Source organism: Syngnathus leptorhynchus, chromosome 11 (genome assembly GCF_054491065.1).
Source record: "Syngnathus leptorhynchus isolate UIUO chromosome 11, UIUO_Slep, whole genome shotgun sequence".
NCBI classification, from domain to species: Eukaryota; Metazoa; Chordata; class Actinopteri; order Syngnathiformes; family Syngnathidae; genus Syngnathus; species Syngnathus leptorhynchus.
In genome coordinates this window covers 6,647,553-6,668,580 of record NC_141205.1, presented here as the reverse complement: position 1 = coordinate 6,668,580, position 21,028 = coordinate 6,647,553, and the positions used below count along the sequence as shown (strand labels likewise).

Sequence of the window (21,028 nt, the reverse complement as noted above, 5' to 3'; positions counted from 1 at the left end):
CTGTATTACTTACAAAAACAGATACTAAAGAATACATCAATCTCTTTTTTTTCTAGGTTAAAAAATAACAAAATTCAACTGAGCAAATGACAATATTGAAACGATGGTGTCACTGCTGATTTGTGTTGGAATAGAAAACAACTATCCTTCAAGATGACAGACAGCAAATGTATGAGTGTGTGTGTGTGTGTGTGTGTGTGTGTGTGTGTGTGTGTGTGTGTGTGTGTGTGTGTGTGTGTGTGTGTGTGTGTGTGTGTGTGTGTATGACAAGGAGAAATGGGGTGTGCTCAGCTGTGTAGAAATGAGAGGGAAAACTAGCATTCTTCATCATGCACCCTCCCATACCTCTCCTCTCTGGTTTGGCCCTTTAAAAGCTGCTGCCAGTGCTATCTGTCAGCCTCATTATCACCATTTCTTGGCTTGAGCAAATTGCTATCCAGCTTTCGAAGCGCGATAGGAATAAACATAGAAGCTTTGGAAGTCCTCTGAGAAAACAAGCGTCAACAAATCAAGGCCCTGGACAACTTTCAAGTGCGAGATGCTTCTGTGTGTGAACGTGCTTGGGCTGCTTTTCCTGCAGCCACTTCTTTCCAGCCCAAGGCCGCTAACTACACCATCCAGAGGATGTCTCGGCTGCAAAGGAAAACTTTCCCAAATCTACACGCCGGCAGATTTGAATGTCACTGCTCTGACCATTGGTGAGCCATGTGGGGTCTACACAGTGAGCTGTGCCACCGGTCTGCGTTGTGCACCTGTGGCGAATGACCCCCGGCCCCTCCGCACCCTGCTGGAGGGCAGGGGCGTCTGCAGCAACATCAGCGTCATCAGCTGGACGGAGAAGAGTCAGAGCGCAGGTAACGTTTCCGGCTTGGTGCCCGGAAGAAAATATTGATGGTTGTGCATGCATCAGAAACTACTAGTGTAGGTTCTCAAGTCTCTCTTGTCCACTGGGTAGAATTTTGTTTACCAAGACCAGCACCTATCATTACAACTCACCAGACATTTTTGTAATAAGTGATTTTAGGTGTGAACACATTCACTAGTCTATTATGATGTGTTTCTACCTTTAGATCCCGCACCTACGGAGAATCCGGCGGAGGTAACTATCACCTTCACTGATAATTACACACTCTGGAGACGATTAATGATTAGTCATACTTCCTCTCCACTGACAGGCCCCATGTCGAAAGCTGCTCACCACACTTATCAGAGGTCTTGATAGCCATATATTCAAGTCCCATCATGATATCTACATGCCCAACTGTGACAAACGTGGCTTCTTCAGAAAGAAGCAGGTGAGTTGTACTATAGATTGTGTAACATGAATGTTTGCATTTGCACATCTAGAATATTGTTTTGTTTTTGCGCAGTGTTGGTCCTCTCGAGGTAAACAACGCGGTCAGTGCTGGTGTGTGGATGAGAGTGGCATGCCGGTGACAGCACAAAAACATAAAGGCTTGACTTGCTGAAGAGGGTCAATGTTGAACTAAAGAAAGAACACAAGTTTGGCAGTCAGCATGGGCTGATAAAGGACGTCTTGATAGGAATTCCACGTCTGGTGTCAAGTGTAACTCAAATCATTGGCGCCCTCTAGGGAACATACAATGAACTGTTTTGATCAGTCACTTCTGCATAAAAAGACCTCAAGACACAACATTTTGCATATCCTGCCAAATGCTCTATGTTGATAACATATCCTATGTTTATCATTTACCACTTATCAAGTGTAATGTTTGTTCCGTTTGGGTCAATTGCTCTCTTTGTCTGCACATTTTCATTTTCCATAACATATTTATACAAGATGAGTATTTCTTAACTACTGCTATTGTGTACAATATCTATTTGTGATCTTATTTATGTTCTTTTTACTATTATTTATGGTATTTGTATTCATTAATAATAATGATTAAGGCATTAACTAATGCTAATTAGCAGGTACAAGAGAAAAACAACAACTTGGGGTTTGGAAGATAACTGATGAGGATATTTTATGTTTATTTTTATTTTTTGGTGTTACTAAGAGCATAGGTGTATGGTGTACCACTGGGATGGTACCCTCAAGTGACAAACTTTTTGTACTCTTGTAACTTGACTTACCTTATTATATATAATAATACGAATAATATATTTAATAATCATATCTTAATACATTATTATCATCATCATCATTATTATTATTATTATTATTATTATTATTATTACAACAGTAACAGTTTGGAAAGATAGCTGAGCCATTAGAGTAGCCTGTACCTTGAGGTACAACAACAGTATACATCTTTGTATATACTATGATTATATTATTAGTGGCATGTTAAAATGTAGTGTTTTTGTTTGTTTGTTGGTTTGTTGGTTTGTTTGTTTGTTTGTTTGTTTGTTTGTTTGTTGGTTTGTTTGTTTGTTTGTTTGTTTGTTTGTTTGTTTGTTTGTTTGTTTGTTGTGGTTTTGTTTGTTTGTTCATCAACATTCCATATTTTTACGTTTCATTGTCATCAAATGTCATAAATGTTATTTTCAGATGTCTTTACCGATCTGACCATCAGTAACTTAATTAAAGTTATGAAAAAGTGACTGCTGTTATCAGGACGTTGTGTTAAGAATTGCGTGACATTCAAATACACGTAAATCCCAGTTTTCAAAAAAATTTCCTTTAGTTTTACCAAATTAATTCTAAGCATGTTTCAAAGAAAATTCCGTAACTATATTGATATTTTGTTAGTAAGTCAAGCATGCCCGCAGCAAAATATCTCTTGAGTAGCCCGAACCAAAACTTTTCAACAACAGGTGAGTGTTACGTCACAGCGCCACCAACCTGCAACAAGAAGTCGATCCATCCACGACTTCACATCCAGCCCACTTTTCCAAATTGCAAGGACACGGCACGAGGTGATCGCTTCCCATTGACAAAGAGAGTCTTGCATCACGCCAAAGTGCTCTCCAATGTCCTCTCCGAGCGCAGCACGCGTCCCTCACATGCGGAAGACCAAGAAGAAGCACTTCGTGCAGCAGAAAGTGGAAGTGTTCCGCGCAGGGGAGCCCGTGTCCAGCGTGCTCATGTGGGGGGTCAATCACTCGGTGGGTATGTGATGTGAGCCGATTGAGTGTCTGCGTGTGCGTAATACCCTATGTGTCTAAAGTAAAACTCATAACTAAGTTGCTCGACTACAGGATTGTTCGATAATTGCGTAAAAAACAAGACCGGTTCAAAATGAAAGTAAATATTCAACTCTCTTACTTAGTCAGTACAGTAAAGGTGCAACATCAGAAATGTACAGGGATGAATTTTATTGTCAATTAATTACTTTAGTACAAAACAACTTTGACACTTATGCACCACGAAGACAAAAACAAAACACGTCTACACCCAAATTTAAAGCTAGACAGACATCACAGGGCACTCCCAGACTCGGCAGCATGTCTCCGAATGTTAACTGGACAAACAAGTAAACCACTGCACAGACAGTATTTATTTGTAAGTCTCAGCATTGACTAAATATGTGTGCAGATCAACGACCTGAGCCAGGTGCCCGTGCCGGTTATGCTTCTTCCAGATGACTTCCGAGCCAACAGCAAAGTCAAAGTCAACCACCACCTTTTCAACAAGTACGTATGTACTCTCTTCTCCCTTTCATGTGATTGTTTTCATCCCATAACACTACTTCAGCATCACTTCACAATAGTGGTGCTAATCAGGGTTAGGGTTTGGGTATTTACCACTATTTACCATCAAGCACCTCAGAACGAGTAACAAAAAACAAAAGTTTCTCCATCCTTCAGAGAAGTACAACATGCCTCAAATCTGGAAAAACGAGTAGCTTTAAATAATCCTTTAATCCAGTGAAGAATCCAGGTTGTGTAACAGTCTGGGGAAGAACAACAAAATGCGTTTTGTCATGTGATGTTACTCCAGAGAGATTTGTACTTACTCTTTCTTCTCCTGTGGTTTTTTTATATATTTTTTTTTTTAGAGAAAATCTCCCTGGGCAGTTTAAATTCAAAGAGTATTGTCCGCAAGTCTTCAGGAACCTGCGTGAGCGCTTTGGCATTGAGGACCAGGGTTTCCAGGTACAGTTAAAAAAGAAAGCACATACTGCTTTTTTTTTTTCCAGCATCGCTTCTAAATTTCCATGCCTTGGTCAGGTGTGAAATTAGCATTTTTGTGCTTCTCAAAACATATTAAGACAAGAATGATGTGATGCACTCTCAGGTTCAATCACTCAGGAAATCCGTAATATATTTCCCGATTGTCCTGTTTGCAGCGATTTGCATTTCAGTCAAAAACATTTGCATGTTAAAGAGCGGTATGTAAAAAGGGTACGTTTTCATCAACAGGTGTCTCTGGCGCGCAGTCCGCCCCTCAAAGACGAGGAGGGAAGATGCGAAGGCCTGCTGTTGACCTCATATGACCGCACTTTGGTGGTCAAAGAAATCTCAAGCGGGGAGGTGGCCGAGATGCACAACTTCCTTTTGGAGTATCACCAGGTGATGAGCACAATGAAGCTACTTTTATCCGCTAGCTAAATGTGGCCACTTACACGATATTCCCCTGCGCCTTTCTTCTCATGCAGTATGTTGTCACCTCTCACGGCTCGACGCTGCTCCCGCAATTCCTGGCTATGTACAGAGTCACGGTTGAGAGTGAAGATACCTACCTGTTGGTCATGAGGAACATGTTCAGCCACAGATTACATGTACACAAGAAGTACGACCTCAAGGTAAAGTGCATATGCTTCACTAAGATCATGAGATCCATTCACAGTAAGTTTACAGCTGTTGTACGAGTCAAAATTTAAGCACTGATGCAAGGTGTCGAGATCCGCTAAAATATTGAAATATTCGACGCATCATTAATTTAAAGTCAGCAATGAGCCAACAGCTCGGAGAAGTTACGTGCGAGTCAGGCCCCTGCTCTAATTGAGCTGCAGTCGGATGAGAAATGTTGTGTGGTCTTTGATTTTCTCAGGGCTCCCTGGTGTCTCGTGAAGCAACTTTGAAAGAGAAGGTGAGCTCGCATGAAAGGACGTTTGAGAACTGATTGAAATTCATGCATAGGTGATGAACTCGTCTTATTCTGTAGCATTAATAATGACAGCGTGCTCCGTGGTTGCAGTCAGCTCGTGTTGGCGTACTCCAGACTGCATGATTAGACATGAGTGACTGAGTATGAAGCAAATTTGGGGGTTTTTTCAACATTGAAGGCACGATTTTTTTTAACAATTCATATACATTATTAGCCATATGACCCCCATAGTTATGAAAATATTTTAAAGTATTTTAAAATGCAGTAATTTTTTGTACTTTTTTGTAAATAAAACTACCTTGCCTTTGCAGGTCAAGGAGCTTCCCACCTATAAAGACATGGACTTTATGAACAACATGCAAAAGATTTACGTGTGTGATGAAGTGAAGGAGAGTGTCATGGGCAAGCTTAACAGAGATATTGAGGTAAGAGTTTAAGGCTCCACCTTAATGACAACTTTGTGCGAGAATGTCCTCTTCCTGCAGTTCCTGGTGCGTATGAAGATCATGGACTACAGTCTCCTGTTGGGTATCCATGATGTGGAGAAGGCCGAGCGGGAGGAAGAGGAGTTGGAGTCGTCCGATGGCGAAGAAGAGCAAGATGAAAGCAGCCAATCTACGCTTCCATGCTCCACCTCACCTGAAGGCATCGCTGGCTACATGAACTCCTTCAAGCCCATGGGCCCGGGGGAGTTCGACCCTTACGTGGACATGTACGCTATCGAGAGCCCTGTAGGTGAGACCCGAGGGGGCTTTTTTGCCTCTTTTAAAATGATGTTACACTGGCCCTGGGTGCACGAGATCATACGTGGAGATGAAACGCAATCACCAAAGGCTGAAACACTGAGCCTCCCTCACTTCCGTGTAGGTGCACCGCGGAGGGAAGTGTATTTCATGGGGCTGATTGATGTGCTGACGCAGTACGACACCAAGAAGAAAGCGGCTCACGCGGCCAAGGCTGTCAAACACGGGGTGAGCATCAATGTCGTGGAAAGCAACTGCTGCTACTTATTCATACTTACAAATCTGTCTGTTTGTGTTCGTGTAGGCGGGAGCAGAAATCTCCACAGTTAATCCGGAGCAGTATGCAAAGCGTTTCAAGGAGTTCATCACAAAGATATTTGCCTAGCAGCGCCAAGATTCATCATTTCACACATATTGAAGTGAGTGCGGATCCTTAAAAAAAAAAAAAGACTTAAATTTGAGTTTCCTAAATGAACTAATTAAAAAAAAAAAAAAAGGCAATCTTTAAATCTGCTGTTCAAAGGTGAAAGGCACACACAATCACATGGCACATGAAGGAAAACATTAGTACACAGTCTTAATTGAACCTAACATGGTTGTTTTTGTAACCTGGAAAAAAAAACAATCAAAGCACAGGGACAACATGCAAACTCCGCCAGCTGAAATTCAAACCCTGAATCTCAGGTCTGCGAGGCAGGCGTGCTGACCACTACTGCACCACGCTGCTCTTCAGTCAATCAGATGTCTTCAATTTGATTGGCTTCTCTATCCACTACTTGTGCATGTGCTTACTGTATGCGGTTGAATCAACTTCAATATTTTCTGAAGATGATCCTTAAATCAATGCAAGCAGTGTCTGCGGTATGATCATATTTATTCCTTTTTAAACGACATGCTGATTTTGCACAATCAAAATAAATATCGGCCTTGAACCGAAGATTATATTTTAAAATATTTATCATTGCATCATCTAATATAAAAAAATGTGCCTTCTAAACTGGAGATAATTTCTGGGGTTTTCTTATATCGTTGTGTTTTTAGACATTAAAAAAGAAAGTTGTTTACAGTTTTTTTGGCTTGATCTTTATTTTTTTCCTGGCCTGTATAAATATTTAGCATGTTCATCTATTTAAACTGCGTTTGTTTATTTTAGCCTAAATAAGGGATTGAAAAGTGAACATAAAGTCAGAACACTTTTATTCAGATCGATCTTTACAGTGTTGCCTCTTATTCCTGAATGTGTCGTGTAAATCATCTGGTTCAGCTCTCTGCGTCTGCAGCAGCTCCATAATAAAAGTGAGGCCAGCGCTCTGACCTAGAAAAGATGTAGGCCAAAGCCAAGAAGCCGACAAACTGACAGCGAGATGATGAGTGCGAAGCCATTTCTGCCGGCTGATTATTGCTGAGCTGCAACATGTTCTTGTCATCTTGGGAGACATTAATAGACATAAACACAATCTCGCCTACGTGCAACTTTTAGTCGTTTGTTTTTCGACTCACTGAAAACAGCTGGTAGCGTGTATTGATAATGAATGCTTTATGAATCATTGCATGAGTAAAAAAATACAAATGAATAGAGACTCTTTACAGCACAGACGTGTATACTCAGCAACGGTCATTTGATGAACACAGATTCACATCGAGTACGGATGAGATGATTTCTTTTTATGCTACTCTTAAAATCTCCACATGGGCAACATTCCTCTTTTTCTCACACTGATTATCAGCCACTTATAAACATTCATTCCAATGCTCGCTTGTATATATTTGTATACCTACGTTTGAAAACAACCTATTAAACAATACTTTTAATCTCTATGAATCACAGCAGGAGAGTCAGTTCACGTCCACGAAAGCAACACCTTTTCCTGCTGACATGGCGCTTTTAAATACATTCAGTTGAAACGAAGGCATTTCCTTTTGCTTATACAAACATCACCACAGTAGCCTCCTGCTTCACTTTCAAAGATATCTAAAATGAATCAATCATTTACAGTGTTTATGTCGCGCACAGTGATACAAACATTACATATAAATCATCTTGAGCTTTGAAGAATTTCATTATCAAAGAAACTTGAAACGCAAGAAACTGTAAATCTCTTCGAGCCACTTTTGTACACAGATCCACCTGTACAAAAGTACAATAACAATGCTGGAAATTAAGCACTTTAAACTTTTGGGATTTTTTTTATCAAGAATTTCATAAAATTCTATCATCTCTAGTTTTTCTTTCAAACAAAAGCAGCCTTTGTAGGTAGGTAGCGCAACTTTAAAACGAACTGCCTGTTTGGCTGCGTCGAACGCAACACAATATTTACACTCTTTTGGAAATACCAGTCAAGTGATGGCATTTCAAACAGATACATACAGACCAATTCATTAGCTTATTGCAGTTCTTGACATTTGGACTTAAGACCCCCCCCCCCAACCAAATGGACACTGGCTGATCCTGTCTTATGACACGGCTTTTCTTGACGTACTGTAGCTGAAGCTAGCGCCGCCGCCTCTGTGCGAGATCTTGAGTGTCGTGGCGACCGTCAGGTTTGGGGCCATGCCGACTGGGAAGCCTGGGTTGGTTGCCGATGCGAATGCGGCAGTTGTGGCGAGGGAAGGAGAGGCCTCATTGGGACATCCGTACTGCAGCAGGATGTCGGCGCACTCCCGGCTGCCCGCCATGCGAGCCAGGGTCAGCGCTGTTTGGCCCTGAGCATCCCTGTACTGCACGTCACAGCCATACTGACAATTAAAAAAAAGAAAACAATTATTATTATTCACTACATTCACTCTTAGGTTCAGATTTCATAAAGTTGGGGTGACCAAAATAAACTGACCCAAACAAGAAGCTGTGTCATCACCACGTCGGCTTGCTGACAGGCAGCATGAAGGGCAGAGCCGGGCAGCCGCAGCGCCAGGAGGGACCGGGAGGAGAGCGCCATGCTGGGAGGGCCGTTGATGTCCTCCTTAGTGCAGTGGGCCAAAAGGAGCAGCAGTCTGGGGAGGTTGTGCTCCATCGCAGCCAGCAGAAGACGGCCGGACAATGTGATGTCGGGACCCTCATTGGGAGTGGGAGGGGGCAATGGTGCCACAAAGAGTTTTTGCTCATATTTGGCCCGAATCCACGACTCTCGTTCCTCTCTGGAAAAAAAGGAAAGAGACTTTCTTGAAGCACTTCTGTTTTTGTGACACCAATAAATACAAATATTATTACCGGGTAGCATCAGGCGGGGGTTTACGGTGACCCATGGTGCGTGCCTCCCATATACAGTTAACCATGTGATTGCCAATGGCACTGAGAACCAGCGTCAGCTCTCGTGGCAGATCGTCCAAATCGAGAGAGCGAACGCGCGAAACGTGAGTCCCCAAGTTCCGGTGTATCCCCGAACACTCGATGCATATGAGGGCGCCGAGGTTCAAACTGGCCCACGTAGGATCTTGGAGACAACAAATATACAAGACAATCACAGCCTGATAAAATCCAATACAAAAGTAGCATCAAGGATATCATAAATAATATCAGGAAATAATAATCATAATGAAAATAAATTAATAATAATAAAAGTTGTTGACTATAGCATGTAATCTTTTAAAAAAAATCATCATAAATTTTTATTTTTATATGATTAAATCATTGGATATGGTGGCACATCTATTCCTGAAAGAAAACTGAGAAGAGCATATTTTATTCTTTAGAGGAGAAAAGTCCTCTTCCTCCCACATCATGGTGACCCAATTTTGATTCAGTGGAACAATTAACATGACATCAAAGTGTTTCTTTTTTTGCAGCTTGTAATCAAGATTTTAACAGCGATTTCTGCAATGCACTTTCTCAATCTGAGATTTTCTTTCACCCTGCTGTGATCAGCCGAGTGTGCAAGAAAGTGAGAAATGACTCAATAACCAATGGTCGACTTTGTTCTATTGTTCTGTTAAGTGTTACTCATCTTCAAATGAATGCAAGGAGAAGATGAGGGATGATTGATACATGAATAGCTTTGAAATAGACATTTGATACTGACTAGGAGCATCGCAGTCCACGCAGAAGTTGTTTCCTTTTGCATTGCGAATGGCCTGCAGAGCCACGGCTTCGCTCTGGCTATTCTTGCGAGCCTGTGTAAAAAACAAAGTGTTAGCTGTGCTCTTCTTTATGTAGCGCAATGACTGTAACTAAATGTGCCTGTGAAGAAATGACTCTTTGACCCGATGTAAATTGTTTTCATAATAAATAAGAATTGCATCATTGCATTAAGTCGTGATATGGAAGGAAATGACATTTTTATGCACTCATCCGAGGATGTTTCCTTGCTGCAGTGCGGATATCAGCGCAAGACAATATTGAGCAGGCCTGAAATCATGACACGCTTGTGATGAAGTGGCTTCAGCGATGAAAAAAAAAAATCAATTATACAGTCTTTATCTTTTTGACAAAAGCCATCACGGCCCTGTTGGAAGGGTAATAAATCAAGGTTGAGATGTTACTATACTATATTTTTCTTTTGAACGACAGCAGACACCTTTTTTTTTCAAGTACGCAATTCCGTGTGTGTGTGTGTGTGTGTGTGTGTGTGTGTGTGTGTGTGTGTGTGTGTGTGTGTGTGTGTGTGTGTGCGTGTTTGACCTTGTTCTTACTGCTCTCACACAGCTGCAGGCTGGCCAAGATCTGACTCTCGATGGCCTGCACCCAGGAATCTCTCTCCTCCACACTTTGGGCTTCAAAATGCCACGTCTGGCCAGAACTCGACACAATCAGGAAGTCATTGTTTTCTTCATCTGAAAACACACACACAAACGCATCCCGACTATAAGACAGTGTACAGTAAGAGTTTAAAAAATGCACATAACCAAACATTACCTGTTTTGCTTACATTCCTCAAGCTTCCAAAGCTTTTAAGTTTCCACATTTTGCGCTTGGCTGGAAAGAAATAACAGTTGAAATTATCAACATACTAAAATGCCTTTAATAAGATTTTATTTGTTAAATTACAGAAACTGTCAAAAATAATTGTGGTGTATTTATTTGTGAGTTTTACAGCACGGAGACGCTCATCACCGTCTGCTTGGCCAATGTTGGCGTCGCCTTTCTGGTTCATGCTCTTCTTCCTGCGATGCTTCTTTCTGTCCTCCACTGGGGACGTGGAGCCTACGTCTTTGGTGGACGAGGAGCTGGACACGCCCTCAACTGCAGAGTCTGCTGACACGTTCACAGACACTGAATCATCTCCCGCTATGGTACATACGATTTCAAAAATTCCGTCGCTTTTTCTCACCGACGCTTTGAGCGTGGTTGGAGATGTTGGAGGAACATCGCTGCACGCCTCTATTACTCCTCAGGAAGATAGTGCCGCCGATCCCCTCCATGTCGTCCACTTGCAGGAGGCTGCTGGCACTGACGGGAACTGTCACAACCATCAAGTCATCGTCTAAGTATTTTCTGAATTTTTTATATCCGTCAAGGGATGTATATTTTCACTCACCCAAGCTGACCCCTTCTGACCCCTGCATATCTTTGACCCTCCCGTTGAGGCCGACCGGAGGCCCACCAGTCGGTATGGCACGAGGCGGACGCTTTCCTGGCACCTTCACCGTCACTCTCAGCAGGTCCATTTCTTTCCCGGGGGCGTTCAGCATGTAGTCCTGCCAAGTCAAACAGACTCCATTATACCTTACATCATCAACCGTCAAAAGCGTTCTGTCAGAACACACATTGACGTTGGAGTGGTATGAAAGGATGCCATCACTGGAGAGGGTGACGTATTTCTTCTTCCATTCTTTGTTGAGTGAGTTCCCGCTGCGCTTGAGCAAGAAACCCTGGTAGAGATCACAGGGTGGGGGGGGGAGTGAAATGTGAAAATCTCACACGGTTAGGCAGCGTGATGCCAAGTGACGGCCAAAAACACCCACAATGTATCATCCAACCATATGGAGTGTGCAATAATTCACACATCGATAGGCGTCCTCACATGTCATCTGAAGGGAGTGGTGGTGTCATGTCCTCTGCTGAAATTCATTGGGTGGACTCGACATTTGTATTCTGCATCTTTGTCTTACCTGCTTGATGGGAATAAAGCGCCCGCTTCCCACATCTCCTTTGTAGTCTGCACTTCGCCTGGCTGCGTCGCTGCCTCTTCGACCCTGAAGGAAACACAAGGGGACAAAGACTGTTCTTTAAAGTGTGCTGATGCTGAAACTATACAGTGGAAGCTCAATATACACTGAGATGTTTTTTGGAATGCAGCACATGTCCCATAGGAAAGAAACAAAGTATTATTTACACTTTGGTAAATATGTGTTTTAGAAAAAATGTTTTTGGCATGTTATTGGTCAGGTGAATCTCTAATAAAAGTCCAGCTAGCAAAACCACAGCTACAGGAGTTCTGCACTTGAGTTTCTCGGGAAGTATGAAATAACCCGGCCAGAACAAACTTTGTTCTTGTCTTTGCCACCTTGACAAAACAAGGCAACGGCTTCTGTGGTGTATGCACAGGCCTTCCAATCTTCATTCGCTGCTCCTTCTGCTCCTGGCTCACCACCGTAACATGGCCAGATGGTCTTGTGGCACTAAAACAGTCTGTCTCACAGCTAACGACGCGCAAGCCATGCAACCTTCTGCTAGCATGATAAAGCTAGGTTAGCAAGCGGCGGCAATGAAATACACCACCTCACAACTAACGATACGCTTAAAGACGACATAAAAATTAGAGGTAAGTCTAGAAGTACCATATTTTCCGGACTATAAGGCACACCTAAAAACCCCAAATTTTCTCAAAAGCCGACAGTGCGCCTTATAGTCCGGTGCCCCTTATATATGGACCAAATTCCTAAACTTAAACTGGCCCGAAGAATTGTGTCATGAAATCAATCATAAGTGGCCCGCTGAAGACTATGAATCCATCCATCCATCCATTTTCTGAACCGCTTAGTCCCCACGGGGGTCGCGGGCGTGCTGGAGCCTATCCCAGCCGTCATCGGGCAGTAGGCGGGGGACACCCTGAACTGGTTGCCAGCCAATCGCAGGGCACACAGAGACGAACAACCATCCGCACTCGCATTCATACCTAGGGACAATTTAGAGTCTTCAATCGGCCTACCAAGCATGTTTTTGGGATGTGGGAGGAAACCGGAGTGCCCGGAGAAAACCCACACGGGCTCGGGGAGAACATGCAAACTCCACACAGGGAGGGCCGGAGGTGGAATCGAACCCGCACCCTCCTAACTGTGAGGCGGACGTGCTACCCAGTGCCCCACCGAGCCGCCTAGACTATGAATCATGAATCAAAAAGACTATGGATCATATTCATAAAGTAATTTGTTGCGTCTGAAGTTGAAATAAAAAAGATAAAATGGAGAATGATTTGATTAGGATTAAAAATCTAACATGATGCATTAATGGTGCGCCTTATCGTCCGGTGCGCCTTATATAAGGACAAAGTTTTAAAATGGGTCATTCATTGAAGGTGTGCCTTATAGTCCGGTGCGCCTTGTAGTCCGGAAAATACGGTAGTTGTCGTTTTGGTGCAATTGGTGCCTGGGCCTTCAATGGTTATTTATCAAACCTTATCTGCCTCTTAATACCACAACTAATCAAAGTTGTCATGATTTTATAACTCACCAAAGAAAACAAAAATAATGTAACAGCAACCGTAGTGCTTTTTTCAGCATGTAATAAAATAAAACGAATTGGAAACTGTCACTGGCAGAGAAATGACACCTACTGTACATTATCATCACACCAGCTGGCAAATGAGTCTTAACTTGCTAAAGGCTGCTAATTGAAGGGAGCCCTCAGAGAAACAAAAGGATTACAACACGCATACGTACTCCGCACAGGCCAATTAAAAAGAACTTCCGTAGTTGAGGGTGACTCAGCTAATGTATTTAATTATGGATCCAACCAGGTTCATTGATTTACAGTGGCATTTTGCAATTGGTTAAATATTTTTGCACGCCCGTGCTCGACATATTACCGAAAAGCGTGCTGTGCGTCTGCGGGTGGCACTGCGGACTGATCCGGGAGTGCCGCTGTCCAGTTTCTCCCCTCTCGCCGACCTGCCAATCTCTTTATGGCTGATTACGGGGGTGGAGGGAAGTGATGAGGAGTAATCGCTACTCTGACCCCCGTTACTTGCCTGCAAATGAACAAAAGGGAAAGGGGGGGGTGAAAGCTCTTAATTGTGTCTAGGCAGTAGTTAATAGCAGCAAATATTTCCAAAGAGTGTGCATGTAAAAAATTCTAATTTGCACCTATGTGACCACTCCCACAGCGGCGCAGCCATCACTAGCATTGAATCCAGTAATAATATGACAACCTTTTCACTTTTACCTGTCCTGGAAAGACACCAGACACTGGAGTGGAGCCTCCAGAGTGACTGGGAGAGTTTGGAAGAGATTTACAGGAAGCCAGTAAAGCAGCTTGCTTCTTGGCAGCCATAATCTTCTGAGCAGCTGGAAGAAAATAATGAGAAAATAAATTGACACCATAACAATGTGTTGATACGGTAATAGTTGATATGGCTGTCAGATACCATCAGTGAAGACCCTGTTGACATTGAGGCCGTAGGTGGCGCATGTTTCGTAGTAGGTGCAACGGCGCACATCTGAGCAGAGCTGCCTGGCCCGGGCGTCGTCGATGACCCTGGGGTTGCTGCTGCTGATCTTATCTGCCGAAGAACAAAGCAAACACATACATGTATGATATATTTATCACACCCGCTCTATTTTTCCGCTTTTTTTTTCTCAACCAAAGCACTTGAGGCAGAATGCCGCCTTGCAAGATTTGCTGGTGTTCAACTTTTTTTTTCTATAGATAGCAGCTTTCCCTTGACATCCTTACAAAATACTTGCCTATATGGGGATTTGATTGCAAAGCCCCCCAATGGCGTTTATATAAATCAGTACTACTGACTGTAGTCGACTAATATTTTAAATACTTTGTATATTATTTGCCCATTTACATTTGAACTTGCACAACTTTTTTTCACTTAATAGCAAATTATGCAAGCAGAAAATACAAAGCCCCATTGTATGCATTTTACCGCCTCCCACGAGGCACAACTCAGACAGTCAAATCGTTTATATTCAGAGCAGATTTGCAAAAGGAGTGTGAGTGGGTGTGTATGAGCTAGACAAACAGTGCAGCAGGTTTAGAATAAACTGAAAATCAAGTAAAGGCAGTTGAAGCTGTTTTGTTCCTGAAAACGGTTTAGTTCCCAACATTTGTTGGATTGTAAACAAATTTTGCAAATCGGAAAATTTATATTTTATGGTCCCTTGTTAAGATCAAAAGTACTTTATTTATTTCGTCTCAAGAAAAAAAAAATCAATACTACTATAAATACTATTAGAATACAAATGCAGCCACAAACTAAAATATCTTCTCAATGCTTCCCAAGAAAAGAAAAAAAAACCAAACTGTCTCACCCTGTGTGCCAACGACCACGAAAGGTATCTCGATGACAGGCCGATGGACTGCGAGCTGATGGTAGATCTTGTACACTTCCTGGAAGCTGGCCTCGTTTTCCAAACTGAAGACCAGGATAACCGCGTCTAACCAACTGGCAAACTGGAGACCAGGTAGGCAAGGAGCAAGCGTTTGTTCACTTTTTTCACCAATTTAGAAGCCAATCTCGACTCCCAACTCACCTGGGCCCCTGGGAGTTCAGTCTCTTCTCTGATGATCAACAAGTGGCTCTGTCCATCAATTAAGACATCCTTAATGTACTGACGCCCTGAATAATACAAATAATGATTAGGAGTAATTGTCTATGAGTTCCTCTCGATTGGCAGTCATAATTAGCTCAAGGTCTGCTCCAGAGTCAGCTAGGATAAGCTCCATAGAAAACAGATGGCTGGCTAGACAGATGGACGGATGTAGCTAATGTTGTGGTCAATGTGTGCACAAGTGAGAGAATGGAAAGTTGATAAAAAGTGAAACTGACCCTCTGCATTCTCCAGTGATAGATAACTTCCTGTCAAGTGTCTGTGGACTAGCGCTGACTTCCCACTGCACAGGCCTCCCAACACAGCCTAACACACAAGCACAGAATCTATTTTAGTATCAAAGCTCGGATTATGGAAGCAGGCAATCTTACCAAGTGAAGTTCTTGTACAGTTTGAGTGATGGTCCATTCTTGGCTGCTGGTGCATGGCGCTAGAGCCAAAAGGAGAACGTGGTGGTTAATAAATACACAGCTGCGTTTTGTGGTTTGGTGGGCAACAAACCGGAGCCAAGGTTGAAAATTTATGCTTCTTCTCACGAGAGACATCATGACGAGCGAGGATGGCATTAAAATGTCGTACTTTCTGTGGAGTCGTTGTCTAACTTGTCCTTGGGCTGTCGTCTCTCACCGAGGTTTGCAAGGTTTGAGCTAGTAAGCTTCCTCTCAGTGACCATAAAACAGCTGATGCCTCCCTTACTCCCCATCCACCAATATACTCTAAATGCTATATTCAACGTGTTATTGTTGTCTTGCTACTTGCTTTACTGCTGTGTCCATTTAGAAATGAATTCACAACAAGCCCTATTAAACCTTTAAAAGAGAAGAAAATGGCCCCCCTGAACTATTCTCTAAAATATACTCAGTCGTTATAAAGTTCACTTAGTGTCCTCATCAGAATCATTCATTCAAGTTTCTTAAGAAGTTTTTAATTCATTTATACTTTTTTTTTTTAATTAGATGTATGTTAAATGTTGTCCTCTGCTAACTACAGTATATATTTGTTTCTTTGTTTTTCTCAAAGTGTCGGGCCTCCATGATTGCTGATCGATTATTCCATTGTAAATATTCTTTACAAACGGAAAACATGCGTGATGAAATAAAAGTACACTTATAGGGCTGATGAAAAAAATGTCAAAGACGGAGCACGTTAATAGGTTTTTCACTACATAATATAAACGCATCCTGAGAGGTTCTGCTTAAGAGATGAACAGTAATGTGGCCATGGAAACCATCGTGAGCCTGCATGACTCAGTCTGTTTACACACACACACACACACACACACACACACACACACACACACACACACACACACACACACACACACACACACACACACACACACACACACACAAGGTCTTTTTCGTGATGTTGTGCAAAAAAACACCCACACTGTCATCTGCCACACTTTGGATGCCCGTTTTGACGACTGTGGCACGCCCAGCTCTTGCCCTAATCTCTCCCCCCCCCCCCCCCCCATCTTTGGGCATTCCCTGCACTCCCCTTGATCAGCGTCACACCACCAACCAAACAACAATTCTCACAGCTGGCTGTTGCCATGGCAACTCCTTTTTCCAGAAGCCTCCATACAATGAATGGCCCCTCTCGGTTGCGGCGACATGTGAGAGGCATAAAGAGGCTGTGTCCACCTCTGTGCCCGAGTGTATGCATGAATTTGTTATTTACAACATCATGCTCAAGACTATAGCTGCAATATGGACGTCGTTACTCTCCAAGAGTCAATGTGTTGTCAGTGTGAATGCTGATGACCACGCCACACAAAGCAGGAAGTTGTAGGTTGCTCTCTGCATGAACACAGCTCTGTGTCTCCCCAACCTTAATTATTCATGTCCCACTTACTCCTGACAAATTATTCAGCGCTCGTTTGGATACCACAAACACCATCATAGGCAACTTCCTTCAGTTTAAGCCTTGAGAAAAAGGGTACATCTTTTCCTAATATTCTCATTGTGAACATCAATATTTCAAGCTGTTTGTTTTTGACAAGCAATTCTATGTGAAGCCGTGTTTGTGTTTACCAAGCCACGTTTGAGGCCCTTGGAGTTATGAGGATTATTAATTCAACAATCTTGTCATTTTGTGAGATGTTCATAAAGTCAGAGTCAATCAGGATGCCAGGATGCAAGTGACAATCAATGCCAAATAAAAAATAAAAAAAAGCATTATCCTGAGACATGTTCGTAATTTTTAGAGAAACAATGCTGAACAAATAACCTCTTGCTTGAAATGTTAGTCAAATTATTTGTTTTCCGATTTTCCGTGCTACAGCGGATGTAAAATGTCGACACGCCTCTGTTCAAAGGCCAGCTTTTTGTGCTCTAAAAAATGAAACCGAGATAAATCATTTCAAATTTTTTTACACCATTAATGGGACCTTCAACATGTCCAACACATTAAAAAAAAACAAATTAACCTTTTGAAAAGGAACTATAAAAATAAAGAACTGAAAGAATGTGATTTGTTTTCATTTTTCTTCATGTGGAAGTTGGGCCTTGAATAGTTCCTTTGTTAGTATAATATCTTCAAACTTCTCAAAGAAAAAAATACACTGCCAGGAAAAGCCTACTAGAACATCCGAACATTATTATTTTTTTACTTAGAGAAATCATTTATATCCCAGATTCCATCAAACAATTTTTGGAGCACCAAAAAAATCCCTGTAATGTCTAGCCGACTTTAATCAGATCGACTATTTATAACATTAGGTATGCCTGTATTTAAAAATAAACTGAACAGTGGGAGCATTTCTGACACTCAGGTAGGCGTTGTAATCACTAATCACTGATATGACTGCTCCCCCGTTTTCATTCTCAGAGGTGTAATGTATTTCTGTTATCAGTTTTGCATTGGGAATGAAATCTCTTTAGCGTCATTGTGTGGGTGACTGCAGAAGGAAGCCACACTGTGTGACATAACAGGCCGATTAGAAGGCCAATGTGTATGTTAAAAGTACAGCAAGCCCGCCATAGATCTCTGTCATGTTCTGGGAGAGAGGAATCAATGAAGAACTTACCCTCCTCCTCGCTGGAGCCCCTCTCCGCCGCGGGATACAGGGCGGATGCGGTGCTGACATTTGAGGGCACAGCTGCACTTTTGGAGAAAATCCCACTAATGAACTTCAGCATCTTGCGGTCACGAGCGGGAGCTCTCTGGATTGTTCCACCTTGGCCCTCTTTCCCTCTCCTGCCGTCCTCAGAGAGGCAATGTAGGTCGCTGTTATCCAGGGTGCGACTGGTGGCTTTTCTCTGGGGCCGGTTGGCATCGCAGGTAACCGGTGTAACCAAGGAAACCTTAAATCTGTCCTCGTGAGTGTTCTCCCTGTTCATGATTCCGGAATAGCCTCCGCTGAGGGGAGCGGCGGGACGAATGAGCGTCCCTCTGCCGTCGCTGTCGGCCCAAGACGCCCTGTAAGGCCCCAGAGTTGTCGTGGCCATTAAGGGGGACTGCTCCCCGATCCGGTTATCCCTCCGCTCAAGAGTCTTGGCAGAGTGATACAAGTTGCTGTTGGCTTCTCGGCTTTCCCTCCAGGAGTTGGCCCCTGCGTGCGATCTCATCATGACTTCGGTACGCTGGCTGACCAGAGGCGGCACTGAAAAAGGGAGGCTGCAACGTGAGCGGTTGTTGAGCTCAGCTCCGTTTTCACCCTTTAGGAAGAGCCTGGGAGGCTCCCGGTAGACTTCTGTCTTGGGACGTGAGGCTTCGTTGCGAGGCCCCTCTCTACGCACGGTGGTCTCAAAGCTGTTGCCGCTGTACATCTTCACCATTTGCCTCAGTGGGGGGTGGATAAAAGCAGGGTCCTTGCTTTTAGCGACTGGGACAATGTCTTTGTGGTCTCTCCTATCAGCTTTCCCCCACTTCTCATTGGGGCTGCCATACTTGACATGCTCCTGTTCCACTTCTTCCACTTGTGTGCTCTCTTTACCTGACACTTGTGGACTACCACATACTTCCTGCTCTTTTGGTGCATGTCTCACCTCCTCCTTCTCTTTGGGGCTCCCTCCCCACTCCTTCTCCTCTTGCTTCCCAGCTACATCCTCTGGCAAAGCCTCAACCTTCACCAAAGTGAGGGAGATGAGATAGGTGGTGCGTTTCTGTGGGTTGTCTGCTTGGCTCATTGGGACGGAACACCTCAGCACATTGGCACCTTCTCTCCGACCAGGCCACGCATGCAAATTTGCACCTCACTCATGGCAGCAGGAGTGAACTGAAACAGAGAAGTGAATCTGAGATCATTGTTGGACAAACGGATGCTGGACATAATTTTAGTATATATTTAAAATTCTTAGTCAGTCTAGACTGTTTTGCCGTCGTCTGACTTAATCCTCATCCATGCACACTGCTACTACTTGTCTCTAGCACTAATTCATTCATGAGCCCTTCCTTGCTTTATATTCTGAACTCTTCTGTGCAAATCTGACAGGTAGACACGCCAATGGATAAAAATTTGTTCAATGGGTTCAAAGACAATAACATAAATTCGATTTTGCTATCATTGAGATAGAAAAAATACAAATGCCACATTTTTCTTTTTGGATGTGTTCATACCGTCATTCTGTCTCCTTGTACAAAAAAAATGAATGATTCCTTTGGCGATGGATTGGTAGCAAACCGGACATCAGATGGAGCTGACGACGAAGCGCTGATTGATCCAAAAGGCAAATTTAAAAAAAGGTGAGGGATCCTACTGGGGGGGTGGGGTGGGGAAAAAAAAGAAGAAAATCATTCACTTGTCACGATGCGTCTTGCAGCTGGAGCCTCCATTTGACAATGTCATGCATACAAGCAGGTATTCACAGCAGGACGGCTACCCCCATCTCTTGTGATGTACCCCCCCCAAAAAAAAATCTGAAGAAATTCTGAAAATAGCTTCCTTGTGTCTGTATTGGTCCTTCAGGGAACAGCTCCTCTCGGTCACCGCATCCTCTCCGAGTGGCTCATCCAATTAGCAAGTCAATAAAATGTGTCTGTAAGGCAGAGGAAGCCCACCAGCTCACCACAGCCCCTCCTCCCTCAAAGCAGCCCCCCCAGTTACTCGACCGTAATCTTGCAGCACAACTGGACTCGCTGGCTCCAAGGAGATGCTAACTGTGGTGGCGGTTCTCGCTCACGTTCATCAGATTTTTTTTTTTTCCATTGGTGCACGCTACAAAAGACACAGGAGGGAGGAGAAGGGGAGGGGGGGTCTTGTCTTGCCAGTGCATCTGCTCTGGTGCTCTCTCTCGTTCCCTCCCTCTCTCTCTCTCTCTGTCCTTTCCAGAGCAATTTATGGGCAGCGCCTGCTCTCGCTGCCTAGCAGTTCGCATACAAAAGAAGATGCACAGCATGAGACATGTCTACGCTCAAAGGCGGCATTTAACATTAAATTAAAATTTGGAACATTTTGGGAAAAAATGAAAAGATTTGGAGGCAAAATGTCAGCTGACTATGACAAAATGACTCCATGCCATCCATTTTCTATCACACTTGTCCTCATTAGGGTTACGGGTGAGCTGGAACCGATCCAAGCTGACTTTGGGCAAAGACAAAAAGTACCAGC

General features: G+C 43.3%; 3 protein-coding genes across 5 annotated transcripts; 2 read left to right on the top strand and 1 right to left on the bottom strand.

Annotated features, from left to right (window-relative positions):
* Positions 1-512: 512 nt before the first annotated feature.
* On the top strand, positions 513-1,992 carry LOC147049144 (insulin-like growth factor-binding protein 6). The gene is made up of 4 exons (XM_085924396.1): positions 513-854; positions 1,071-1,099; positions 1,176-1,295; positions 1,371-1,992. The coding sequence occupies exons 1-4, from the start codon at positions 539-541 to the stop codon at positions 1,467-1,469; spliced, it is 564 nt and encodes a 187-aa protein (XP_085780522.1). The 5' UTR covers positions 513-538; the 3' UTR covers positions 1,470-1,992.
* An 812-nt stretch (positions 1,993-2,804) lies between these two features.
* LOC147049143 (phosphatidylinositol 5-phosphate 4-kinase type-2 gamma-like) lies at positions 2,805-6,829 on the top strand. 3 transcript variants are annotated; one of them, XR_015067590.1, is made up of 10 exons: positions 2,805-3,072; positions 3,503-3,600; positions 3,966-4,062; positions 4,330-4,479; positions 4,566-4,712; positions 4,961-4,999; positions 5,329-5,442; positions 5,503-5,748; positions 5,885-5,988; positions 6,065-6,829. XR_015067590.1 is itself a non-coding variant. In XM_085924394.1 (10 exons), the coding sequence occupies exons 1-10, from the start codon at positions 2,938-2,940 to the stop codon at positions 6,143-6,145; spliced, it is 1,215 nt and encodes a 404-aa protein (XP_085780520.1). In that variant the 5' UTR covers positions 2,808-2,937; the 3' UTR covers positions 6,146-6,829. The 3 variants fall into 3 exon arrangements, 2 of the variants coding, with proteins under 2 accessions (XP_085780520.1, XP_085780521.1); XM_085924394.1 differs by having other exon boundaries at positions 2,808-3,072; positions 5,503-5,752; XM_085924395.1 differs by having other exon boundaries at positions 2,922-3,072; positions 3,503-3,604; positions 5,503-5,752.
* A 1,385-nt stretch (positions 6,830-8,214) lies between these two features.
* On the bottom strand, positions 8,215-19,607 carry LOC147049142 (arf-GAP with GTPase, ANK repeat and PH domain-containing protein 1-like). Its single transcript, XM_085924393.1, has 19 exons — positions 18,506-19,607; positions 15,846-15,904; positions 15,693-15,780; positions 15,397-15,482; positions 15,175-15,316; positions 14,280-14,414; positions 14,078-14,199; positions 13,722-13,883; positions 11,806-11,889; positions 11,461-11,565; positions 11,232-11,391; positions 11,025-11,153; positions 10,808-10,945; positions 10,610-10,669; positions 10,376-10,527; positions 9,777-9,867; positions 8,969-9,191; positions 8,592-8,895; positions 8,215-8,496 (listed from the first exon to the last, which is right to left on the bottom strand). Exons 1-19 carry the CDS (start codon positions 19,605-19,607, stop codon positions 8,215-8,217), a joined length of 3,624 nt encoding a protein of 1,207 aa, XP_085780519.1.
* Positions 19,608-21,028: the final 1,421 nt, after the last annotated feature.